This window comes from Urocampus carinirostris, chromosome 8 (assembly GCF_059441175.1).
Source record: "Urocampus carinirostris isolate Australia breed hairy pipefish chromosome 8, RoL_Ucar_1.0, whole genome shotgun sequence".
Classification (NCBI taxonomy): domain Eukaryota; kingdom Metazoa; phylum Chordata; class Actinopteri; order Syngnathiformes; family Syngnathidae; genus Urocampus; species Urocampus carinirostris.
Window position 1 is genome coordinate 10,860,378 of NC_142356.1, and position 22,774 is coordinate 10,883,151.

The window sequence follows — 22,774 nt, forward strand, 5'->3', positions numbered from 1 at the left end:
GTGTGTATTATTAAGCACCTCTCGGTGGTAAAAAACATCGATTAAAAATATATTGATTGAAAAAAATAAGCATACATACATAAACAGGCATGTTTTAAGATGCTGGCCAGTCAAGATATTTTTATCTATCATGCATAACAAGAGGCTCTCCTGATGTAATTGTCCGCCATTTTGTTGCGAAGGGTACCCAAATAAAAAACGAAAGGCTGCCCAAAAAAAAAATCCGAAGGGAAATGGAGCGTTATGGTCACTTTGATTCTTCTTAATTCTTAATCTTTTGAAGGATTTTATAATTTTGTGCAGACATGTAGTGCTATGCTAACTGTTATTTAATAATGTGGAGCACATTTGGGAAGTCGTTGACTTGAAAAGCGTTATGTAAATGAAGATCATTTCATTTCAATAACTATTTATGGATACAAACCATTTACTGCAGCTTTTACACATATTAAAAAAATATCAATAACAACCTCATGAAATTGTAGGAATATAGTCATATCTTACTTATTGAAAATCCTTTTTGTTTGTGCACAAAATCCATGCTCCTTCCATTCCTTGAGAAGATTAGAATTACTTTGTCGCACAGATTGTTTAGCGTCATGATTACTGATGTGACTCAGCTGTGCCTGCTCATTTGGCGCCAACCGCCCCGGGTTCTGATTGGCTCCCTGTCACTATTTGAACCCAGTCCTGTCTGTCCCCTGTTGTCAGTCCGTCTGCAAACCTCAGTGCATACTAGGCAAGACTTTTTCGACCCTCACTCCCACATGTCCGGTTTTTGCTCCCGTCTGTCTCCGGCTACGACCTGTTTTGCTCCTGACCACGTCTGTTCTCCCGTCCTGGCTTACGACCTTTTTTTGTCCCCGACTACGTCTACTCTCCCGTTCTGGCTTACGACTCGTTTCTGACCCCGACCACTCCTTGCTCTCCCTCTCCCGGCTACTGACCCGTTTTTCCGTCCGTGACACCGCCATCGCTCGCTACGGAAGATCCACTTCTGTGATCAGATCCCAGTCTGAATCCGAAAGCGACTTGCTTCCCGTGTCCAGCGAACACCGGGTCGTCGGCGCAGCCCTTCCTCTTTCTTTCAATAAAACTTGTGGTAAACGTCATGCAATCGGGTCCTGTTTCCGTTCTGGTCCTGACAGTTTTGTGTCATAATTGCCCTATTTGGAACACCTGTGACAGCTTGATTGGCGGCAAGAGCCCGGACAAGCTGATTGGTGGCCACACCCTTCTTAAGCCCCGACTTCAGTTCAAACTTTGTCAGATCGTTGCGAGCTGTTGTGTTTCACTCAGTGAGCGTTCCCGTCCGTCTTTGTCCCTGTTAAAACCTGTTTCCTGCCCGATTCCCGTTTTTCGACCCGTTTCCGAACCTGACTACGCCTGTTTTGCCTGCCGCCTGCCTACGACTACTATTACAAACTCGACATCACCTCTGATCCCCAGCCCTGGTCAAACGACGTGCCATTCCCGCCTGCCTTCTTCCGACACGGACGTGTCACTCCCGCCTTGCTCGATCCCGCTCTCCGCCAGTCTTCGGATCAAGCAATCAAGCAAGCCTTACTCTCACTCTCTTTCAATAAAATCTGAGAAACGCATGCAATTGAGTCCTGTGTCCGTTCTGGTCAGAAAGTTGCACACAAAGCCCACACATAACTATTCGCGCCTGGGTTGAAATGAGATATTAACAAAAAAAGACAGTACACAGTGTTTTAATAACAAACACGCATGGGGAAAAGGCACCGTGACACGGCAACGCAGCAAAACAACACAGTACTAAGAGGGTTGGTTAAAAAAAACACACACTGGTGAAAAACACTATGACATAGCAACACAAGCACGGTAACGCATCAAAAAATAGAAAGGAAAAAAAAAAGAAAAGCAGCCGTAGTGTTGAAATCGTGTTACAAAAGTTTTGGCTTATAGTCCGGTAATTACGATACATTCTCAAGGAAAGTTGCCCCCAAATAATTATATATAACAAACAATAATTATAACATAACACAATTCATTATTTGTCTTCGTAAAACATTCTCATTTTGTCAGCAGTTAATTTTGCCAATGTTAAGCATTATTTTTCATATTTTGCTGTCATGAACCAGAGCAGGATAGGACCCAAACGCGTGACGTTTCTCACACAAGCCCATTATTTTACGGGAAATGTGTAGTCATGCACTTTAAGCAGCAGTCTGGCGTGAAAAGATAAGAAGCCAGAGGCCGACGAGATCGATACCAATTGCCCGAGTAGTTATCGGACAGATGAGGTCGATACAAGACAGTACGGGACAGACAGGATTGATATCAAAATAGGGGATCGAAATTAAACAGGACAAACTACACGGGAACGAAATTTGAAACCAATATTAAACAACGAGGCAGACAGGATTGATATCAAAACAGGGGGATTTAAATTAAACAGGACAAACTAGACGGGAACGAAACTGGAAACCGATATTAGACAGGACAAAATAAACGGGAACCATACCGGACAGGAAATACCAACAGTGAACAGGACCGAGTCAAAACCCACGTTTTTCTGGGTAGAGGTTCGTTGACGGGCTGACAAAGGAAGAATGAGAGCACTGAGCTTAAATTGACGGAAAGCCAATCTGTAAATGCGCCGCAGCTGGCACCACATGGGCGGGGCCAATTGGGCGTCATGGCAACCGTGACATTTTGCTATAAATTCCCTTTTCCAGCTTCACACCGAAATAATTGATTTGAAGTCAAGTCAAGTCAAAAGTCAGGCCAAATTTCTTTAAGAACACAAGATGTCTCAAAGGACTGCACAGGATTACAATTACACCATCCCCTGATCTTAGACCAACATGCGGGCAAGGAAAGAACTCAAAACCTGAGCATGAGGAAAATAAGAAACCTTGAGAAGGGGCCTTAAAATTGTTCATCCCCCTCTAGGATGACCAGGATGCAACAAATTAAGTATTGTGTAACAGTACACAAAACATGGTGAACACAATACATGTTGAATTTTGTCCAGAAACTGCAAGAAAGCAACAATGCCTCAAGCCTGTAAAATAGTCCAAAAAGTCCAGGACAGCAACGAGTCAGCTCCCCATCTCTGCCGGCTGGTCCATGCAGGCGTTGACATGCTTCAGGTTGAAAAACAATTGAGATAAATACAGGAACAATGAGAAGGATACTATTGACAGTGTTTTACCTGTGAAAGGTGATGGGTCCCGGGGACTCGCATGCTCAATAATCTATGGGTCCCAACAGAGATCTATGGGTCCCCAAAATTTTGTGTTATCGAGGTTGACATTGTAAATCAGCGACAAATGTATAATATAAATCTATATATTCATTCAGTTTTAATCATCACAGTTTATTGGTCATACAAATCAGTTATCACCTCAAGATTTTTCAGTTCACAACAATATTGTACATTATACAAAATAATATTGCTGAAATAATTATATTAATATATATTTTGATCCAGTTTTAACCATCACAGTTAATTGGTAATACAGAGCAAGTTATCACTTCTGATTTTGCAGTTCATATATTCTTTGTGGTTTGCTGTCTCGCCACAAGTTGTAATGCCTTCTCAAGGTCCAATCCATTATCATCCTCCTCATAGCGTCACCAGGAATATAATTTAGTCCATTTTGGCAAAAAAGTCCTTTTCTTGCTAGGAGTATTATTTTGTTTATTTTCTTTCGTCGAATCGTTCGCTTCAACACACGTGTTTTCCTTGCCTTCGCGGTCTTCCGAAGAATTTCTCTGCCATTTTTTCGTGCCGGAATTATTGCCGTTGTTACCAGTTTCTGTGTTATGTTTCGACTTATTACTGACACTGAGGAAATTACCAATTTTGTGTTGATTTTCACCTTAACTCGACGACAACCACCACAACAATGACCTAATCTCGAAGCAACGAGATCTGGTTTGCCGAGATCGGCGTGCAGGCGAAATCTCGAAGCGTGAGACCAAAACAACAATGGCGGATCTGCCTGACAAAAAGTTTGGAGTGCGGTAAATCCTTGTAAAAAAAAAAGTAATCGGGTAATAATGACAATTTTGTGTCAAAAAGGTTGCGTCCGGGGACGCACGTTGATTTGAGACTATGCGTCCCCAGCAAAAATGATGCGTCTAGGACGCAGGGACGCGGCCAAACGAGAACACTGTATTAAAAATACTTGGTGTAGTGAAATTAAATTTCCCACGTTAGAGTTGACAAGTTTTGTATCATCATAATGTCACTCACTTAAACTAAATGCAGAAGTTTGATTAGACGGGACGGTAGAAGAAACAAACTTGATGGCTTTAAAAAAAACAAAACGATATGCCCATGATTTTGATATTTACTGCAGGAATTCAAATACACCAATGGGTCTCCAACCCACGGTCACCAGGAACACAATAGAAGAACACCAGAGTAGCTCATAAATCTGTTCTGAAAATAGCTCACCAGTGATGGTTTATTGACTTAGCCTATTGCAACCCTGCTTTTAATAATTACAACCTGGTAATAACATGATAATTACATAGAAATAATGTAACAAAACATTATAACTTGTTGTGTGTATCAGAATGACAGCCCTTTGCGCTAATAGTAACTAAAAAGTAGCCCTCAGCTTCAAAATGGTGACTCCTATTTGCTAATCACTTGTACCGAAAACATTCAAAAGTAAACACGTACATCTTCACCGAAATGTTTTTGAATTTAAGTCGTATGTCTCTAACTTGGCTGTAGTGACCTGTATACTGATTTTTTTAACAATAGCGTGTATAGACAATTAGGTCAAAATAAGCCAAAGACGAGAAATAAGACTTGTCTTGTGTTAATATTTAAACACTGAAGTGATCAAAAATCTGAAAGTGAGTTTTACAGTTGTTGGAATTGTTAGGATTTTCGTACTATTATTTTTCCCTTTTCACATTCTAATGCATTAAATAAAAAAAAACATCTTGCTTCTGTTGTCCTTTCTTGTATTTGAGTTTGGGCCAAGGGTAAAATGTGTTTGAAGGTATCAGAACCAGAACAGACAGAGGACCCAGACGCGTAACGTTTTCACACAAGCTTTATTTTACGGGAATGGGGCAGTCATGCGCGTGAACACAAACGCCAGGGATTCGGCACGGAAAAACAGGAAGCCAGAGGCAGACGAGATCGATACCAGATACACGAGTAGATACTGGACGGACGGGATCGATACCGGACAGGGCGAGCTAGACGGGATCGATACTGAAGCAATAAAAAAAATCATGTATATGTGGCACTTTAAGTCATATTTTTCAGGAAATGTAATTGATAAAATCCAACAGCAAAACCAAACATGACATCTTGAAAGGCAATTTGAGAGAAAAAAAAAAGAATAAAAAGAATAGAGAACACTGATATTTATTGCATCATCAAGATATGGTACCATATTATTATTATTATGATTATAATTATAATTATTACTATTGTTAGTAGAGAATTGGAAAAATTATGGATACTGCATTAAATGATATTAAACAGAACTTGACAATAATGTACCTGGACGAAGTACTATGATATATTTGTATAGATCAGCCAAATTTAATGAACAAAAAGACAGAAATTTTGTCATCAAAAAATCAATTTTAGGCAGTGTTCTTGTTTGCCCGCGCCCCTGCTTCCTAGACGCATTATTTTTGCTGGGGACACATGGTGTCAAATCAACGTGCGTCCCCGGAACCCAACTTTTTTGACACGAAATTGTCATTATCATTTTTAACAAAGATTTACCGCACTCCAAACTTTTCGTCAGGCGGATCCGCCATTGTTGTTCCGGTCTCGCGGTTCGAGTTTTCGTCTGCATGCCGATCTCGAGTTCGAGTTGTGTAGTGAAAGTCCGTCTCTTTTTAGAGAACCGGCTTTTTCGGCTCAACTCATTAAAGTCTCTCAAACGGCTCACTTGCTTTGATGCATTATATTACGAATGATTATGTTGTATAAAGAAGTTACGAAAAAAAGGAAGTATAAAAGGAGAAAATTAAAAAAGACAGGTTTGTGGTGATCCCTTTTAATCAGTATATCACCAACAATAATTTAATGCAGAAAATGAATTCATAATTTGAATAAGAAAATGTATTATTCTACTTAATTATATTTGCACATATTTTTTCCTTCTACAGTGAACGTCCAAGCGACTTTATTTTTTAACTTTTTTTATAATAAACCTCATTCATGTCGAGCAGCTCAGTGTCTCGCAACAAAATGTTCATTAACAATATATATGATATAAGGAAACACATGTAATGCATGGGGGCGGCAGTAGCTCAGGAGGTAGAGCTCTCGTCTTGGGATCTAAGGATTCCAGTTCAAATCCCGGCTCGTCCGTGTTACATGTCAAAGTGTCCTTGGGTAAGACACTGAACCCCCAATACACCCAGGTTAGCGCCTTACATGGCTGCAAGGCCGCTATTGGGAAAATGTGGAGCACATTGTAAAGCGCTTTGAGAAGTCATTGACTTGAAAAGCGCTATATAAATGCAGATCATTTCATTTCATGTACAATATAACATGTTAAACTACATAAATAAACATGTTTGAAAAAAAAAGATTTGTTTGTATTTTGTAAGGGAAAATACGACAGTTTGTAAGGGCATGGAGCACCCTAAATTTTGGGGACCCATAGATCTCTGTTGGGACCCATAGATTTTTGATCATGCAAGTCCCCGGGACCCATCACTTTTCACAGGTAAAATGAACATGTTTAGGTAAGACAATTTTAGTCTTCCTGTGCTTTCTTGAGACTGTTTGTCATTGGTTGCGAGGGCTGGTAAAAGCTATTAAATTATACTTACGACAAGCCTCCAACAAAAACCTCAGGAATGATACATCATAATACCCTGACCTCGGCAGCTTCTAAAAATACCTCCATTGCCCAGCACCAGAATAAACTTTCAAGTCTGCTTAGTTCCAGTAAGTGGGTCCATTTTGGGGAGCTGCGCAGGCTTAAGATCTGTGCTTGTAACTGCCTTACGAAAGCAGCTTTTTAGGTCATCCATTGATGGATTGAAAATGTCACAGGCTCATACAACGCCCGAGGCATCCAGCAGCTGTGCCTCTGAGGCCCTTGTGTATGTACAGGTGTGTGTATACATGTTCGGACTGAATAGACGGGCAGATTAAAGGATCCGTTTAACCCACCCTTAATCTTGTTATTTTAACGTTAGCGTGATCCAAGTGTGAGGTTTGAGGTTGTCGTGTAGACCAGTGGTCCGCGAACTTGTCTGTACCACAGACCGGTGTTTTACCGAAACATCCAACCTGACAGAGAATTTTGTTTTCTTTGTTGTTAAGTAAAACTAGCATCACTGAAATTGTTGCAAACAGAACTTTTACTCATGACAAATAACGAGGGTCCTTGACAATGTTCCCTCTGATTTTCCTCGGGCCTGAGCGTTCACACAAAGACGGTGAGCAACGCTTGAAACAACAGTGAGCAACAGCAATTCCAAGTATGGCAACTAAATCATTATCAAACATGTCCAAAACTTGACATCACGTTATATTTTGCGGCAATGCAAATTTAGTTTTCACTTTTGAATGAATTGACTAATGTATTATTGCAAAGGTTGTACGGCCTACAAACGTCATTTGTTTTTACAACAATTCTTTCACAAGATTTCCATTTCTTTTTCTTCCTGGTATCTTTTGTCGTATAATACTAACATTTTGGGGGGCTTATTTAGTCGGTTGCACGATACAGATCTGTATTTAATAACATTTTTAGTGTAACTACAATGTTGGGAACAAGATTGACTCGGTATAATTGGAAATTATTTGAATGCAACACAAACTTTTTCTTCTTTTTTTTTTAATTCCTTTAAAAAAAATCTCATTGCGTTTATTTTTTCCTAGCTGTCACTTTTTTCTTTTTGATCTCTATTTACTTTTTTTCCCTTTGTTTCTTTCTTTTCCTTTTTTCTGGCTTTTTTCAGAATTTTTCCTTTTTTTTTCCTTTTGTTTCTTTTTTTTCTCAGCTTTTCACTACATTATCATTTTGGTATTTTTTTTCCTTTTTGTTCTATTTCTCCCCTTCCTTTAAGTCTGGGGGCGGCAGTAGGAGGTAGAGCGCTCGTCTTGGGATCAAGGGATCCCAGTTCGAATCCCGGCTTGTCCGTGTTACATGTCGAAGTGTCCTTGGGTAAGACACTGAACCCCTAATACCCCCTATAAGCAGGTTAGCGTCTTACATGGCTGCAATACAAGGCCGCTATTGGGAAATGTGAAGCACACTGTAAAGCGCTTTGGGAAGTCATTGACTTGAAAAGCGCTATAGAAATGCAGATCATTTTTCATTTTGTGCACAATTTTACATAATATTTGGTCGTGTAGGGATTAAAGAAGCAAAAACAACCTGATGAGCCGTTTGGGACCCGAAAGAGCCGGTTCTTTTTAATGAGCCGAGCCGAAGAAGCCGGTTCTCGAAAAACTCGAAAAACTCTACTGACTTCACTCGACTTCGTGACTTCAAAATACTGCATTTAGGACACAGTGTCAGGGAAACCCGTGTATTTTTACCTTCATGCTCTATAACTTTGACTTAATTCACTTCTTAATGAGCCCTGATTTTTGTGAGCTGGCTAGATTTTCTTGTGTGCGGAAAGGCTCTGGGTAGTGCGCAATTGCGCACACACGCAGTTTAGAGGGAACATTGCTCTGGATAGATTTTCTTGTGCGCTGAGAATGTGGGGGCAGTGCGCGATTGCGCACGCGCGCAGCTTAGAGGGACCATTGGTCCTTGATTACTGTCGTCAACAAACACCATGCTAAAAAACTACCGCAGAAAAACACACCAGGCTTAAAAGCTATGTCAGAAAACAGTGCAATGGTAACTCTACTTACGAATGTCTCTTCAAACAAATGTTTCAGGTTACAAAGTACCTGAAAGGGAATATATTGCCTCTAGTTACGAAGATTTCCTCTCTTCACGAACCCAATAATAGAGCACAGAACGCGTTGCTATTTGCCACTCCCAGAGATTCCACAACGTAAACAAACAGGCTATTGCTTCAAATCTTGCAACCACTGCGCATGCGTGCTCCGGGCATGCTCTTCGTGTCACCGTCACAGTTCAGAGTTCACAGACGAGGAAGAGGAGGGTTTCCGGCAAGATAGCGGGGAGGAGGACACAGCCATCATTTAATCAGCACGGATAAAAGACATATCTGCAAAGTTCCAGGAAGTTTAGATATTTGTGGAAAAGAATCACCTGGAAAAAGTGTTGACAAGTCGAGCTATCGCCACCCCTGCCTTGGCCATTTCTGACTCATAGGCAAAAGTCACCAAAAGCAGATGTCATTGGATTAGTTTTTCAATAAACGCGAGGAAAAGTTAATGATTATTTCTGTTATTTCTGATTTGTCAAAGATACCATACTTATCTTTTGCTTCTCGCTTCTCTACCTACCGAGTTTTCAGGTGACGAAGCTACTCCTGGAACGAATTAACTGACTGCCTGTAAAATATGGTGTCGTTCTAACCTGCCAGAGTGGAATGTCTTTCTGGGAAAATATACTGAGTCAACAAAACTAAAAGTGCTGAGTCAGCTTTTTGGAGCATTTTTCTCATCTAGGGCAACCCATAATCCTTCATTACAACCAGTAATCGTTGCTCAATTGCGGTGGTGTACTACGGTAAAACCACAGCAGAACGCTCACTCAAACGCTGAGGTTTTTTCAAACAAAAAAAATCTGCGTATACACCGATAAATACTGTATAAACAAAAAAAAAAACAAGGCTTTTTTTTCCCCGTGCGGCCTGGTACTAAACGACCAATGGCCTAGTACTGGTCCGCGACCTGGTGGTTGCTGACCACTCGTGGAGACAGTCATGCTTTATTTTATTTTTGATAGATAGATAGATGGATAGATAGATAGATAGATAGATAGATAGATAGATAGATAGATAGATAGATAGATAGATAGATAGATAGATAGATAGATAGATAGATAGATAGATAGATAGATAGATAGATAGATAGATAGATAGATAGATAGATAGATAGATAGATAGATAGATGGATAGATAGATAGATAGATAGATGGATAGATAGATAGATGATAGATGGATAGATGGATAGATAGATAGATAGATAGATAGATAGATAGATAGATAGATAGATAGATAGATAGATAGATAGATAGATAGATAGATAGATAGATAGATAGATAGATAGATAGATAGATAGATAGATAGATAGATAGATAGATAGATAGATAGATAGATAGATAGATAGATAGATAGATAGATAGATAGATAGATAGATAGATAGATAGATAGATAGATAGATACTTTATTCATCCTCTTTGTTTTTTATCTTCAGTCCTTTTAAAGTTTATTTTCAAAAGGCTTCATTTCTGTTAACAGTAAAAATTCCGATTTCCCACTGTCCTTAAATGCATTATATCCCCTAACTCTAACAACCATTATGGCGGGCAGTTACTGTAAATACAGTTTATACAATTAAAAGTATTTTGTCAGATTTAATCAAATATTGCTAAAAATTGAAAAAAGCATACAAGTACATAAAAATTGATAGGCACCCGTATTTGTTATCTGCCAGAGGGCCACAGTCATCACAATCAATTATAACTAAAATCAGTTTAATTCAGGTTGAATGGGTGGAGATGTAGGATAAATCCGGCGGGCTTTTGGTTGTTTCAATAGAGGGAACACATTATAACAACTACAGACTTGGTTCAGCTCGCCAAAAATGTGAGCAAGAATGCAAAGCATTTGTCTTCCAAAAACAATGAAGAATTGAGAAAAAAACACGCTGCGTGGTATAAATCAGACAGTGTACTGAAAAGGTGCTTGAGATTTTTACATTCATCTCAAAAGGACCACTAGATGTCACTGTATTGTGTAGTGCCACCATAAAGGGGTTCTTAAAAGCACAAGGAAGAATACAAACGACGGAGATTTTATTCGCCCAGCATTTTGTAAGGTTTTTGGAAGTACCCGTAGCAGCAAAATGGCAGACAGTAATATCAGCTCCCTCTAGGTCACAGGTGTCAAACAGGCGGCCTGGGGATTGAATCCGGCCCGTGAGACAAGACTCAAAGAAGCGCAAGAGAAAAACAAGCTGCAGGTTGAAATATGTCCACTTGATGTTGCCAAAGAAAGGTGCCTCGAACAAAGACACTGTACTTGTATTTCTTTCTCTCTCTCTCTCTCTCTCTCTCTCTCTCTCTTTCTCTCTTTCTCTCTTTCTCTCTCTCCCTCCCTCCCTCTTTTCCACCCCTTTACTCCCACTCTCTGTCTTTGTCTCTTTCTCTCTCTGTGTCTTTTTAACTTATTTTGCTCTAATTTCCTTTTTTCCTTTTCTCTCTTTTCTCTTTCTCTCTTCCTACCCTTTGCGCTTTCTTTTCTCTTTTCTCTCCTTCTTTCTTTGTATTTCTCTTTGGATTTCTTTCTTCCTCTCTCTTTCTTTCCCCCTCTCTCACGACTTCTCTTTTTATCTCTTTTGTTTCTCAAGCTCTCTCCCTCTCTCTTTCTTTGTCCCACCCTCTCTCCCTTTCCCTCCCTCTTTCTCTTATTTCTTTATCTCTCTTTTTATTTCTCTTGAATCTACTAGTTCGGCCCCCGACAGAATGTTTGTTCTATTGTGTGGCCCCCGAGTTAAAATGAGTTTGACACCCCTGCTCTAGGTGAACCTCATTTTATGTAATATATACAAATTCATGAAAAGGACTAATATCCAATCTATAATAGTTAACTACATTTAATAAACAATCAAATCATTATGATCAAATATGGGAGTTTTTTTAAATTATTTTGATGCATTTTTACGTTTTCTCTCAAATATTTTTTTTATGTCAACGTAAATTATCTTATTTTATTAGAAAACTTAAAAAACAGTGAAATCAGAAAAAAATGTTTGTTGTCCTTTTTTTCTTATTTTTCTAGATTTCAAATTATTTACTCGAAAAAAAGTGCAATATACTGTATTTGTTCAAAGGAATCTTCCCAATAAAAATATCTATTTTTAATTAAATGATCGCGAAATCAGGAACAAGATAAATATTACTTTTTTTTAGAAGAAGAAGGAGGAAAACACATAGTAACATTATAAAAATCCTAAAATATGAGCAAAACTATCTGATAATTTTGCTGACGTTCCGAGGATTTTCTACAGATTTCTTTTTATTTCAGTATATAGTATAACAACATTATTTTTCTAGTTAAATACAACATTATTTTTTATGTATTTTTGTGTTTGTAAAAGTCCACTTATCCTCTTCATATCATAAATGAAGTTTTGGTGAAGTGACTGAAAAAATGAGCAAAACTTAAAAGGAGTGGATTTCATTTTTGTTATTATGAAATTTGGTATAGTAAAATCGTAACATATTAAATGAGTGACAAAATGAGTTTTGAAAATTATTAAAAAATACGATCAGAATAATTAAAGTAAGATGTTGTTTATTTTTCATTTTTTTTCATTTTTGTTTCATTGCACATTGCTATGCACTGTTAATTAACAAGGATCAAGGGTTGAGATTGAGAACATTGGTAAAACACTTAATTCTGTCAACATACCCAACCAATGTAATCAAATGTTAATTTTTTTTGTTAGTGGGTCTTTTTTCTTAACTTAATGGAAAAAAATGTATTTATTTAAAAAAACTGCGATTTTAAATATTAGTGTAGGGGGTATACTATGCAAGTGTTGTGCGCATGCGCCATCATTGAAGCCCCTCTTCTTTCTCATCCGTGTGAAACCTGCTGAAAATTCGACTGCCGAATTTCTATTTAAATCGAAACGTCCAAAACTAAGGAGTAGGTCGGAGTTTGGGTGAGTTTTCTCCTATAATGGGTTTTATTAAAATTGACGAATTACAATTTGATAAGCACGTCAATATCCGAAGACGCTGTCATGTTAGTTTGGCTAGTTAGCATGCTAGCGAAGCTAGTCATAAGCTAGCAAAACGACAGTCGTTTCTACCTTCGTAATATGGTAATTACAAGTATTTATATGTCTTGTTATTTTACACATTACCTTGTTTTATACCAAATAAACTTCCCAATTTCAAATGAATGGCGTATTGTGTGAATTTAGATTCAGTCTAACTGTCGGGTTCACATGCTCCATTGTTGTCTGACCCACTTGCTAGGTTGTTAGCCTAGCATGTACCCTGCATAGTCTCAAGCAATTACAAACAAAATAATCAACCAAATGCACTCTAATTGTAATCAGAGAAATAAACTCTATTACATGGATAAAAGTCATATGGTAAAGAAATACCTGAAGGTGGCGTAAAAGCATTATATTTGATGCTTTAATGGAGGCTACAAGTCAAATGGATGGCCGATTGTAGTTTGTTCTGGTATTGTGTCCCTATCTATTTATTTAAAAGCTTCGGAGGAATTTGGGTATCTTATCTGCAATCTCAACACCAATTCAGTTATCTGATTTCCAGAAATTGGCGACTTGGAGAGTGATTTAACAGTTCTATGTTATTCTAGGACGAAAATGGTGAAAGTAAGAAACGGACCGTTTCAAATACAGTCCAAATGCGAACTACAACTCTCCCATAATGTCCTTTTGTATTCATACATTGTCTTAAATATTTGTTGCAGAAGTGACTGGAACGGACTAAAACCTACATCTGTGGCAAGATGTCAAGTAAGGACTTTTGATTGTTAAATCTGCCCTTGATACATGGGATAGCGTCACTTAAAATCAGCTATTTGTAACCCAGTATCTTTATTTTGCTGTTTGGATGTCCGGCATTATTTGATTTTCTTAGAAAAAGCATTTATTTCGTATTCTCTTGGGATTATTATTATTTTTTTATTCCAGAGAGGCCCTCTTATGCTCCTCCTCCTCCCCCGGCACCTACAACTGTAAGTACAGCTTCACGTATGTGATTGTGATTAACTCGAACGTGAAATATGGATATTTTCCTTTTGATCACTTAAAAAACATGTCCTACCACAGCTTATTTTGTTCTCATGTACCATTTGCTTTATTTTGTTCCTTTCCTTCTCATTTGTGTCTCTGTCCCGTTTTTTTCCATTAGCAAATGCCCAATACTGCGGGATTTGTAGGGTACAACCCCTACAGTCATCTGGCCTACAACAACTACAGACTGGGAGGGAGCCAAAGCAGCAACAGTCGGGTAACGGTATGACTATTGTCATAGCAAAAAAGCAAATTTATGTATGTATTTAATTTATTCAGTCAGTTAAATATAATGCTGCTTTTGATGCATGACATGGCTTGCTAGTTTGAAAGCAACATGTTTTAAGCCCCTACAAATAGAGAAAACACACAAAAACATTAGCCACTGATGAGCTTTATACTTATTTTACAAACATAAATATTCTATTGAGATTGTCCAAATAGTATTACCCAAAGTCAACCGTATAACACAGACTTCAATGCTGCCTTCCAAATATTAACAGTGCACACTGGTTCGTCATCCATCTAAGCTTTTGAATTCTGCGTTTCTGATGGCCATCTTAAGGGCCATGTCATCCTTGTTGCCATGGAATCATGCTGTCTGTTTGGCAAGACTTTGGCTGCCGAACAGTAATTCATTGCTGCATGAAATTTGCTTTTTTGCTAATGCAAACAAATTATGCTCAGTAGCAGACAAAATCTCATTTTTGTGAATACTTCATTTGCATTATTTTTTGTACTGTCTGAAAACTATTAAATCATGTGTTACTGCACTTGGGGGGATTAGAATTTTCAATTTGCAGGTCAGCTACTATACCAATTTTCATAAAACTTCAACCATTTATTATAGTCTCTCCTTCCTCTTTGTTTTCCTTTGTAAGAATTCCTCAGGAATAAATATACCCAAGCCGCCCAAGCCACCTGACAAGCCACTGATGCCATATATGAGATACAGTCGAAAGGTAAATACTGTACACTACACTATGCAATTCGCATCATCATGACCACATTTGAAACACTTGAATGCATTAATCACTTTTGAGTCAATAACTATATTTAAAAAGCCAATGTGTTCTAATCAAGGTAGGTTTTGTCAAATTTAGCCAGGCCACATTTAGGATAGTCTTTTCATGTTGTGGAATTTAATCTCGGAGATGGAGTTTAAAGCACTCGGCCTCCTCTGGTTTGTGACCTCTCTGCAAAGAGATGCCCACTTATATAGCCCCTCCAACCCAATCCCACCCCCATGTCTGGTTCTCATCACCAGGTTTGGGATCAAGTAAAAGCCTCCAATCCTGATCTGAAGCTATGGGAAATTGGGAAGATAATCGGTGGCATGTGGAGGGACCTCACTGATGAGGAGAAACAGGATTATTTGAATGACTATGAAGCAGAGAAGGTTGGTTGTTTTACTAGGAATGTTTATGGGTCCTTCATGCCTGGTAGTCGTGAGATACAGTGAATGTGAGGTTCACACACTCCTGTTCATGCACTGTTTTTTGTGATGTAAAAGAAAAGGGGGAAATAATTCATCAACATTTTCCGCTCTTAAACTGAATCAAGGGTGGTAGTTGTTCAGAATTGCCAGTAGCATTAGATCTTTTAAATGAACAAACCTGACACAATATAGTCTTTCTATGTTTGCCATTATAAATGTTGTACTCTGCTCCTAACATGGTTTTGCTGTCGATCAAAGTTTTTTTTTTTTTAGCTAATGCTGACTGTCTTGACTAATTGTTTACCTGCTAATTGTTTACCTTCTGGCCAAAGCCACAATTTTAGCTAAGAAAAAAAACAGCCCTGTAGGTATGGGAAATGGCACTTCCTCCATTTGTTGTTATGGCAATGTTTTTGTCTGCAAAGATCATACTTTTTTGAATCATGGAAAGAAAAATAACTGCAGTTCTGCAATAAAAACATTTGTAACTGATCATAATCTGGTCCCAAAAATGCAATTTAAAACTGTAGAACTGTTCCGCCCATTAAAGGACCTGATTATTTTGGCAGAACCACAGCTAAATAGTAGCGTTTGAATATTGTCCCGTCCCACAGTCTCATGCAGTGGAGAAAAACGCTCTATTTGATTATAAGCAAGTCCAAACAAAAGTCATACTTCTGATAATTTCACAATTCAAAGCAAATAACCCTACTGGTCTCCTAGGCACATCTGCGAAAGTAAAGAGTAGAAAGCTTAGCAAACATCCTAACAATAAAACTTGCTGTCAAGTTGCTAATTAGCTATTCCGGGCAATGAATTTACCACAGATTGATCATTGTGATCAAGAGAGAGTTGAATACTTTTGTCAGAACCATTTTGCCAGGAAGCATGTTAAAAAGGTTGGTGAACAAAATGTGCTCACATATATGTGTGGAGTCCTCAACAGTACAGTAATGTCTGTTCAAGCAATGGTGACCAGGCATCTCTTTTTGGTGAAGTGACTGAAATCTCGATTTTTATGCTGTTAATTTAATCGGTATAGCTGATGTGGACAGCACCAGAGGCTTCATGTCGTGCAAGCCTCTATTCAAGTATCATGCCTTCTTTTCGTCCTCAAAGCGAGCTACTGTTCTAAGATCGCCCTCCGGGAGTATTCGGCAAACTTGGAAAAGTGTAAAGGGTCGCTGCGTCTAAACACCGCTTCACTGTCCCGACAGTTTCAGTTCTTTAGTTTGAATTCAGTTCTTACACACACTACACCCTCATAAAAATGTATTTTTTTTTTCTAAAACACTGTCAGAACAATTACCAAAGATGACCGTTCTATGCTGGCGTTGTAGTGCCTTCAGAGACCAGAAACTATCAGATCTCTTAAAGTACAAAAGCAAGCTCTAGCGACATTTCCCCGCCAGTTTTGTTTCAGATATTTGACGTTTCACTAGCTTGAAAAAAAAAACTTTGTCAATATGCTGCACTAGGTGAGCATTGATTTTTGTCGCTGTACAGCAAACAAATTCCATCTATTTATTTTACTTATTTTGTTTAAATCAAAAGTCACATGAAACAATGCTTTGTAGATTGATAGATGCATGAATTTCTGGTATTTAAATTATGTTAAAATTTCGGGTTGGCAGCATTTTCCCGTCACTAAAAATATCGGTTATGTGCGGACTACCATGTGCTTAAAGGTTTATTGTGTAATACTTGACCACTGGATGGGACTGTTTTGTCGAATGCAAACAAAAAATGGTGCCTGTTGAGCACAGCGCAGCAGCATGATCCCAGACAAATATGGCGGCAACTATTTAGGTATCGATTCCGCTATTTAAAAGACTGACACATTCCTCGACCTATGAGTATTTATAAACATCATTGGTATGATAGTTCATGTATTTTTTGCCCCTCATATATTAGTCAACCGTAAGTCTCTAAATAGCCATCCCCAGCAAATTATGTCTGTACTGTTTCTCAATGTATTCTACAAACACGAAATGTCATGTTTAACTATGTAGATTCCTGTACAACATATTATTTGGAAATTCTTACGGTTGACTTTCACTGACATTAATCACTAAATTGTGGCACACGTGTTGACTCCCATTTAATGTGTTTTCATATGTTTGGCCAATTCCGAATAACGCCTAAACATCGTCAATGTTTAATTTCCTACTTCCCTCTAAAATGTTCTTGGTCTTGTCCAAGTTTTGGAAAGGATATCTTTTGAAATGATCCCAGGTTTCCTCCTTGTCATATCACAAAAACTGGCATTTGAACAGGGGTGTGTAATCTACATTGAAGTGTGTTGAGCAATTGTGGGTCCCTCCAGTCATCATTGCTTCCTGTGTAACAAACCTCATGACCTCTTTTATCAAGATTTGGCTGGTATATGCTTGCGCGGTTTCTCCTTGTAATTGCTGTCCTCTCTAACATAGATCGAATATAATGAAAGCATGAAGGCCTATCACAACTCACCAGCTTACTTGGCCTACGTGAATGCAAAAAGCCGCGCTGAAGCAGCACTTGAAGAAGAGAGCCGTCAGAGGCAGTCGAGATTGGACAAGGGCGAGCCCTACATGAGTATTCAGCCTGCTGAGGATCCAGATGGTAAGGCTGCTCTTCATAATTTGTTTTCCACTCCACATTACAGCACCATGCTCCAATTACTCAGGCAGGACCACACAAACGGAATGTTTTTCTGTAGGTATCGTAGTTTAAGATGACATTTTCTTTTTGAATGGCCAAAAGTCCTGGAACTAATTCCATGTTCTGGAACTTGAACTTTTCTTAGACACGCACACTCAGAAAAGAAGAAAACCTCAACATGAGCTACACCCATACCAAGGAAATGATACTTGGCTCGAGTCTAGATGTCTGACAGTAGAAGATAACATTGAGGGAAATTACTTCTAAAAGCACTTAGTTCTAAACAAGTGAGACTATAATGTGTACTTGCCGTCCTAATGGGTATGACAGATAATCTCTTGTACACATTTCTAAGCGTAATATTTGGGTTCCTCCTCGGCATCAAATTGTGATTTGATACCCAAAAATCTTTTTTTAATATAATTACAGTTTATTACATTTTCTCGCATGTATGAAAGAAAGTTCAATACTTCATTATGTGAACTTATCATTTGTCTAAGTTAAAAGCAGGGATGACAATTAGTAACTGAAATCGAAATAAAAACATTTTGCTGATACTCCAAAAACGGTAGTACCATAATACATGAACAAAAAAACATATTTTGGTCTGACTTGTGAAAAAGTTAATGTATAAGAAATATCTGTCTGGGAAATTATTAGCTACAGATTTCAAACACTTATGTTACATTATCATAAAACAAATAGGCAAAAAAGAACTTAGGGAAGTGTTAGCATTTACAGAATAGCAAAAGTCCTGTTAGCGGCCTACTCTAATGTGAAATCAAAGGGAATATACACGAACTTTTGGTAAAAAATGTTCTGTTAGAAAAAATCTTGGCAGAGCTCTTGTTTTAGAGCACTTTCTGTCCCCTTACTTCTCGTGTGCAAAATGAAAAATAAGCAGCCTGTATAAAGACCACACAATATATTATCTATAAATTGAAAGAAATTGTGAATAATACTGTAATGCAAACCTGCACGAAATCTGTCATTGATATGTTAATATATGACATGTTTTTCGCTCCAGTTTGCCATGCACAGCGTGTGAATCTCACGCTAGTCGGCAGATTGGCGGGGATTGGTGCAAGAAATGAACCTGCATTTAATTAAACGTTTGGATTACATAATAAATAGACCACTCAAGTCTATTTTTTGTCTGATTTTTTTTTTCTGATCTGAAAAAGAAACAGATTCTTGAGTTTTCCAATCTGTTGCACCCCTATTTATAGGTAGATTATACTTTTATTTTTCAAATAAATGCTTGGCTCTGTAAAAAATGATTCTGTTGTTGTTGTGTAAAGTAAAAAAAAACATTTTTACTTCGTGGATCTAACCAGTTACTCTCGGAAAATGGGGGGATTACTGTACCTTAAAAGTTATGGTTCATATATCACAATCTACTTTTTTGGTGCAAACATAACCCCCCCTTTTTGTTTTTCCCTCCTTAGATTACGATGATGGGTTTTCTGTAAAGCACTCTGCGGCAGCCCGTTTCCAGCGCAACCACCGTCTGATCAGTGAAATCCTCAGCGAAAGTGTCGTGCCCGATGTGCGCTCTGTTGTCACAACTGCTCGTATGCAAGTCCTAAAACGTCAAGTGCAGTCTTTGATGGTTCACCAGGTATAGCCATTTTTTGGGTTTTTCGCTCGGCCTTTTTACAGTAACTCAAATATTTTATCATGGCCTACCCATCTGCTGCGGTGTGAGCCTCTAGCGTTGGGCATTGTAGCATTAGCATTTCCAGCTAGCATTTATGACTGAGTTGATTGGTCATTATCGTGTTTTCTTTTGCGTTAATAACATTTTTTTAATAAAATCAAATGTATATGGATATTCTTATTATTACAAAAAATACAAGTCAGTTCTGTATGAAAGCATTTAATATACAAAAATGAAAGGAAAAAACATTCGTCTCCCCCGCTCAATATCCCAGACAGTCACTTAGACTTATGCACACAGATTGTGATGGAAAACATGGCAAGGCACATTTCAATCATGAGACGAAAAAGTCCTAAGGGGTAGCTCATGCATATTGGTGGGTGCGATAGAGGACACCTGCAGGAATAGGGCTTCTAAAATCTTTCCTACCAGCCAGTCAACCACTGCTCCCAGTCCAGAGTCCCACCCACATGAGGGAACACTGGAATTTTAAAGAACTGATAAGTAACAAGGAGTGTAAAAATGCTGGAAAACAAAAACACGAGAGAAATGAAGCGTAGAATACAATGCAATAGTGGTGAGGGGTAAAAACACTGCAAAAATAAATACCCAATGAGCAAAGTACAGAAAAAATGAAGCCCTATTCTATAGGGAGAAATATTTTACCTTCAGAGATTATTTATATAGCATATGACATTACCAGTCCTACATACATTTTGTAACATTCCTATTAGTTTTATTTTTTTAATCATCAGCAGTAATTTGGATTTCTGTGCAAATTTAACTTATTGCTGAGATGCTAGTAGCGATTATTGCTTAATTTTGCTTTTGTTTCATGTCACAGAGAAAATTGGAAGCAGAGTTGCTTCAAATTGAAGATCGTCACCAAGATAAGAAACGTAAATTCATTGAAGCCACAGATTCTTTTACAAATGAACTCAAAAGAGTAAGTGTTTATTCGTGTTTCGGTAGTAAATATATGATGTGGAATCCTCATGCAAGGCCAACTTTGGGATTTGCTTTTTCATAACTCCTTCCAAGGTGGTCGTTTCATACAGTCGTATGATAAAGTTTGGGTCAACTAATCAATTTCAAGATTTTCCTTTATAAATCATTGGTTGTTTGGATCAGCAATTTCAGTTGATTCGATCTTACAGGAGACAGCGTTGAGAAGTGAATAAAGTTTTTAGGATTTACAGAAAGTGTGCAAAAATTATTCAAAATTAGTTATTTGTGTAACACCCCGAAAGAAAGATACATATATATTTGGTAGATGCAGTTTTGCAGAAATGGTCTCTAAAAGCTTTCTTCAGCATCCAATGATGGTCTGGGTCAATGAGCTTACCAAACAAATTTTGTGTTGCAATAATGTATTCTCAGATCAATAATTCAAGAGTACCAAAATACATGCACCTGCCTACTCTCAGTAATTAATGGACACGTTCTGTAAATCCGATCAACTTAAACTTGATTTTTGTTTATCCAAATCATTTGAGGAGGAAAATCTTGAAAATGATCAAGTTGCCCGAATGCTTTCATCCCGATGTAGCTCTAGTTTTCAATATTGTTCCCATTACAATGAAATGCATTTGTTGCCAACCCAATCAACAGTTTACAGCAGGTGGTGCTATTTATCCGATAGGGTGTCATTTTACTTTTTGTGATGCCGCCCTATTTATGAATGAAATCATAAGTTCGGAGGTTCGTTCGTAAGTTGAATTTGTTTGTAAGTTGCTTCAGTGCTATATTTTTTATGTTTAAGGTTTATAGAGGTATGTTTAAGGTTTTTATAAGTAACCTGTATTGTTTTGTACTAGAAAATAAAAGTTTCATCAAATATTATGCTCTACAAAGATAAATAAAGTCAAGTTTAACTTACCTTTGGAAGATGAGCTTCAAGAGTTAGGCGACTTCCTCCTCCGTGGTAGACAGTGGCTAAAAACAAAACGATCCAACTATTTTTTTCAACCACATCAAGGTTTCTTATTCCACTTTCGTTTCAAAAGAAATGGCTCGCCTCTTTACACCGACCATATTAAATGGATGCATGAAATATTAAACAATGAAAATGTCAAAGTTCTTAGTGTGCTGGAGATGCAGTATAGAATGTTAAAACACAAACTAGGAAAAGAAAGCAGAGTTCTTCTTCGGGGTGGATGCTGACTGAGCTCCCACAGCGCCACACACCGGTAGTGGCAGAAAGAAGCACTACAGTAATATCCTGTACTCTAGAAAATGGTGCACACAATACAAAATCTAACTTACAACAATGTCCGGATATTTTTCGGCATCCCGAAAAAAAATATTGTATCAGCCTTTATTTGTAACTCAAACGTTCGTAAGTAGGGGAGCGTCTGTACTGTACATAAGAGAACTTCAAAACTTAAACACTCAAACTACCTCAGTAATTTTGTTGTTTTTGACATTCTTGTTACTCGAATAATAACAACGCACCTTTTTTCAATTTTGTTATTATTTTAAACCACAGCTCTGCTGTATGAAAGTGGAAGTGGACATGGAGAAGATTTCTGCAGAGATCTCAGCTGCAGAAGAGGCAGCCCGCAAACGGATGGCTGAGCGAGAGAAAGAAGCAGGGGACAAAGGAACAAAAGAGCCCCCCACGGGTGTGTCTACAGCTGAAGATGAAAAACATGGCAAACCTCAACCCCATGCTCTCAACGACATTACCAACAAGGGAGGGGAGAACAATGACTTGGTCAACAACGAGCCCTCAGGTGAGTCATCATACCATTGTCCGGATCTGGCTTTTAGAATAAATTTTGGTGAACGCAGTTAATGATCTTCCCATTATTTCCATGTTACAGGGAGGCTGAAGGCAGCTGATGAACTTCAGGACCAGCCAGGTAGTGAAGAGGGGGCTTCAGAAGATAAGGAAAGTGTCTTAGAGGGGGCCATGGAGGAGGGAACCAGTGACAGTAACACTGGTTCAGAAACAACTTCTGCTCAGACAGAAGACGCTCTGACCAGTGAGCCATCTGAGGGATCAGGCAGGGCAAGAATGAACCACTGAGTCCGAACAAGATTTTCTTCGTCCTCATTATGCCTTTTAAGTTCCTAAGGTACTGAGGCTCAAGCTGTACTCATTTTCAATATTTTGTTTCACGTC

The 22,774-nt window shown here is 38.3% G+C and overlaps 1 protein-coding gene across 4 annotated transcripts; it reads left to right on the forward strand.

The window, feature by feature from the left end:
- Window positions 1-12,661: 12,661 nt before the first annotated feature.
- Window positions 12,662-22,719, forward strand: smarce1 (SWI/SNF related BAF chromatin remodeling complex subunit E1). Of its 4 annotated transcripts, none has more exons than XM_088341597.1 (11): window positions 12,662-12,796; window positions 13,582-13,627; window positions 13,805-13,848; window positions 14,025-14,129; window positions 14,788-14,868; window positions 15,174-15,305; window positions 17,777-17,948; window positions 19,436-19,608; window positions 20,492-20,593; window positions 22,136-22,382; window positions 22,473-22,719. In XM_088341597.1, the coding sequence occupies exons 2-11, from the start codon at window positions 13,621-13,623 to the stop codon at window positions 22,676-22,678; spliced, it is 1,269 nt and encodes a 422-aa protein (XP_088197723.1). In that variant the 5' UTR covers window positions 12,662-12,796; window positions 13,582-13,620; the 3' UTR covers window positions 22,679-22,719. The 4 variants fall into 4 exon arrangements, with proteins under 4 accessions (XP_088197723.1, XP_088197724.1, XP_088197725.1 ...); XM_088341598.1 differs by having other exon boundaries at window positions 14,025-14,123; XM_088341599.1 differs by lacking the exon at window positions 15,174-15,305.
- The last annotated feature ends 55 nt before the right edge of the window (window positions 22,720-22,774 follow it).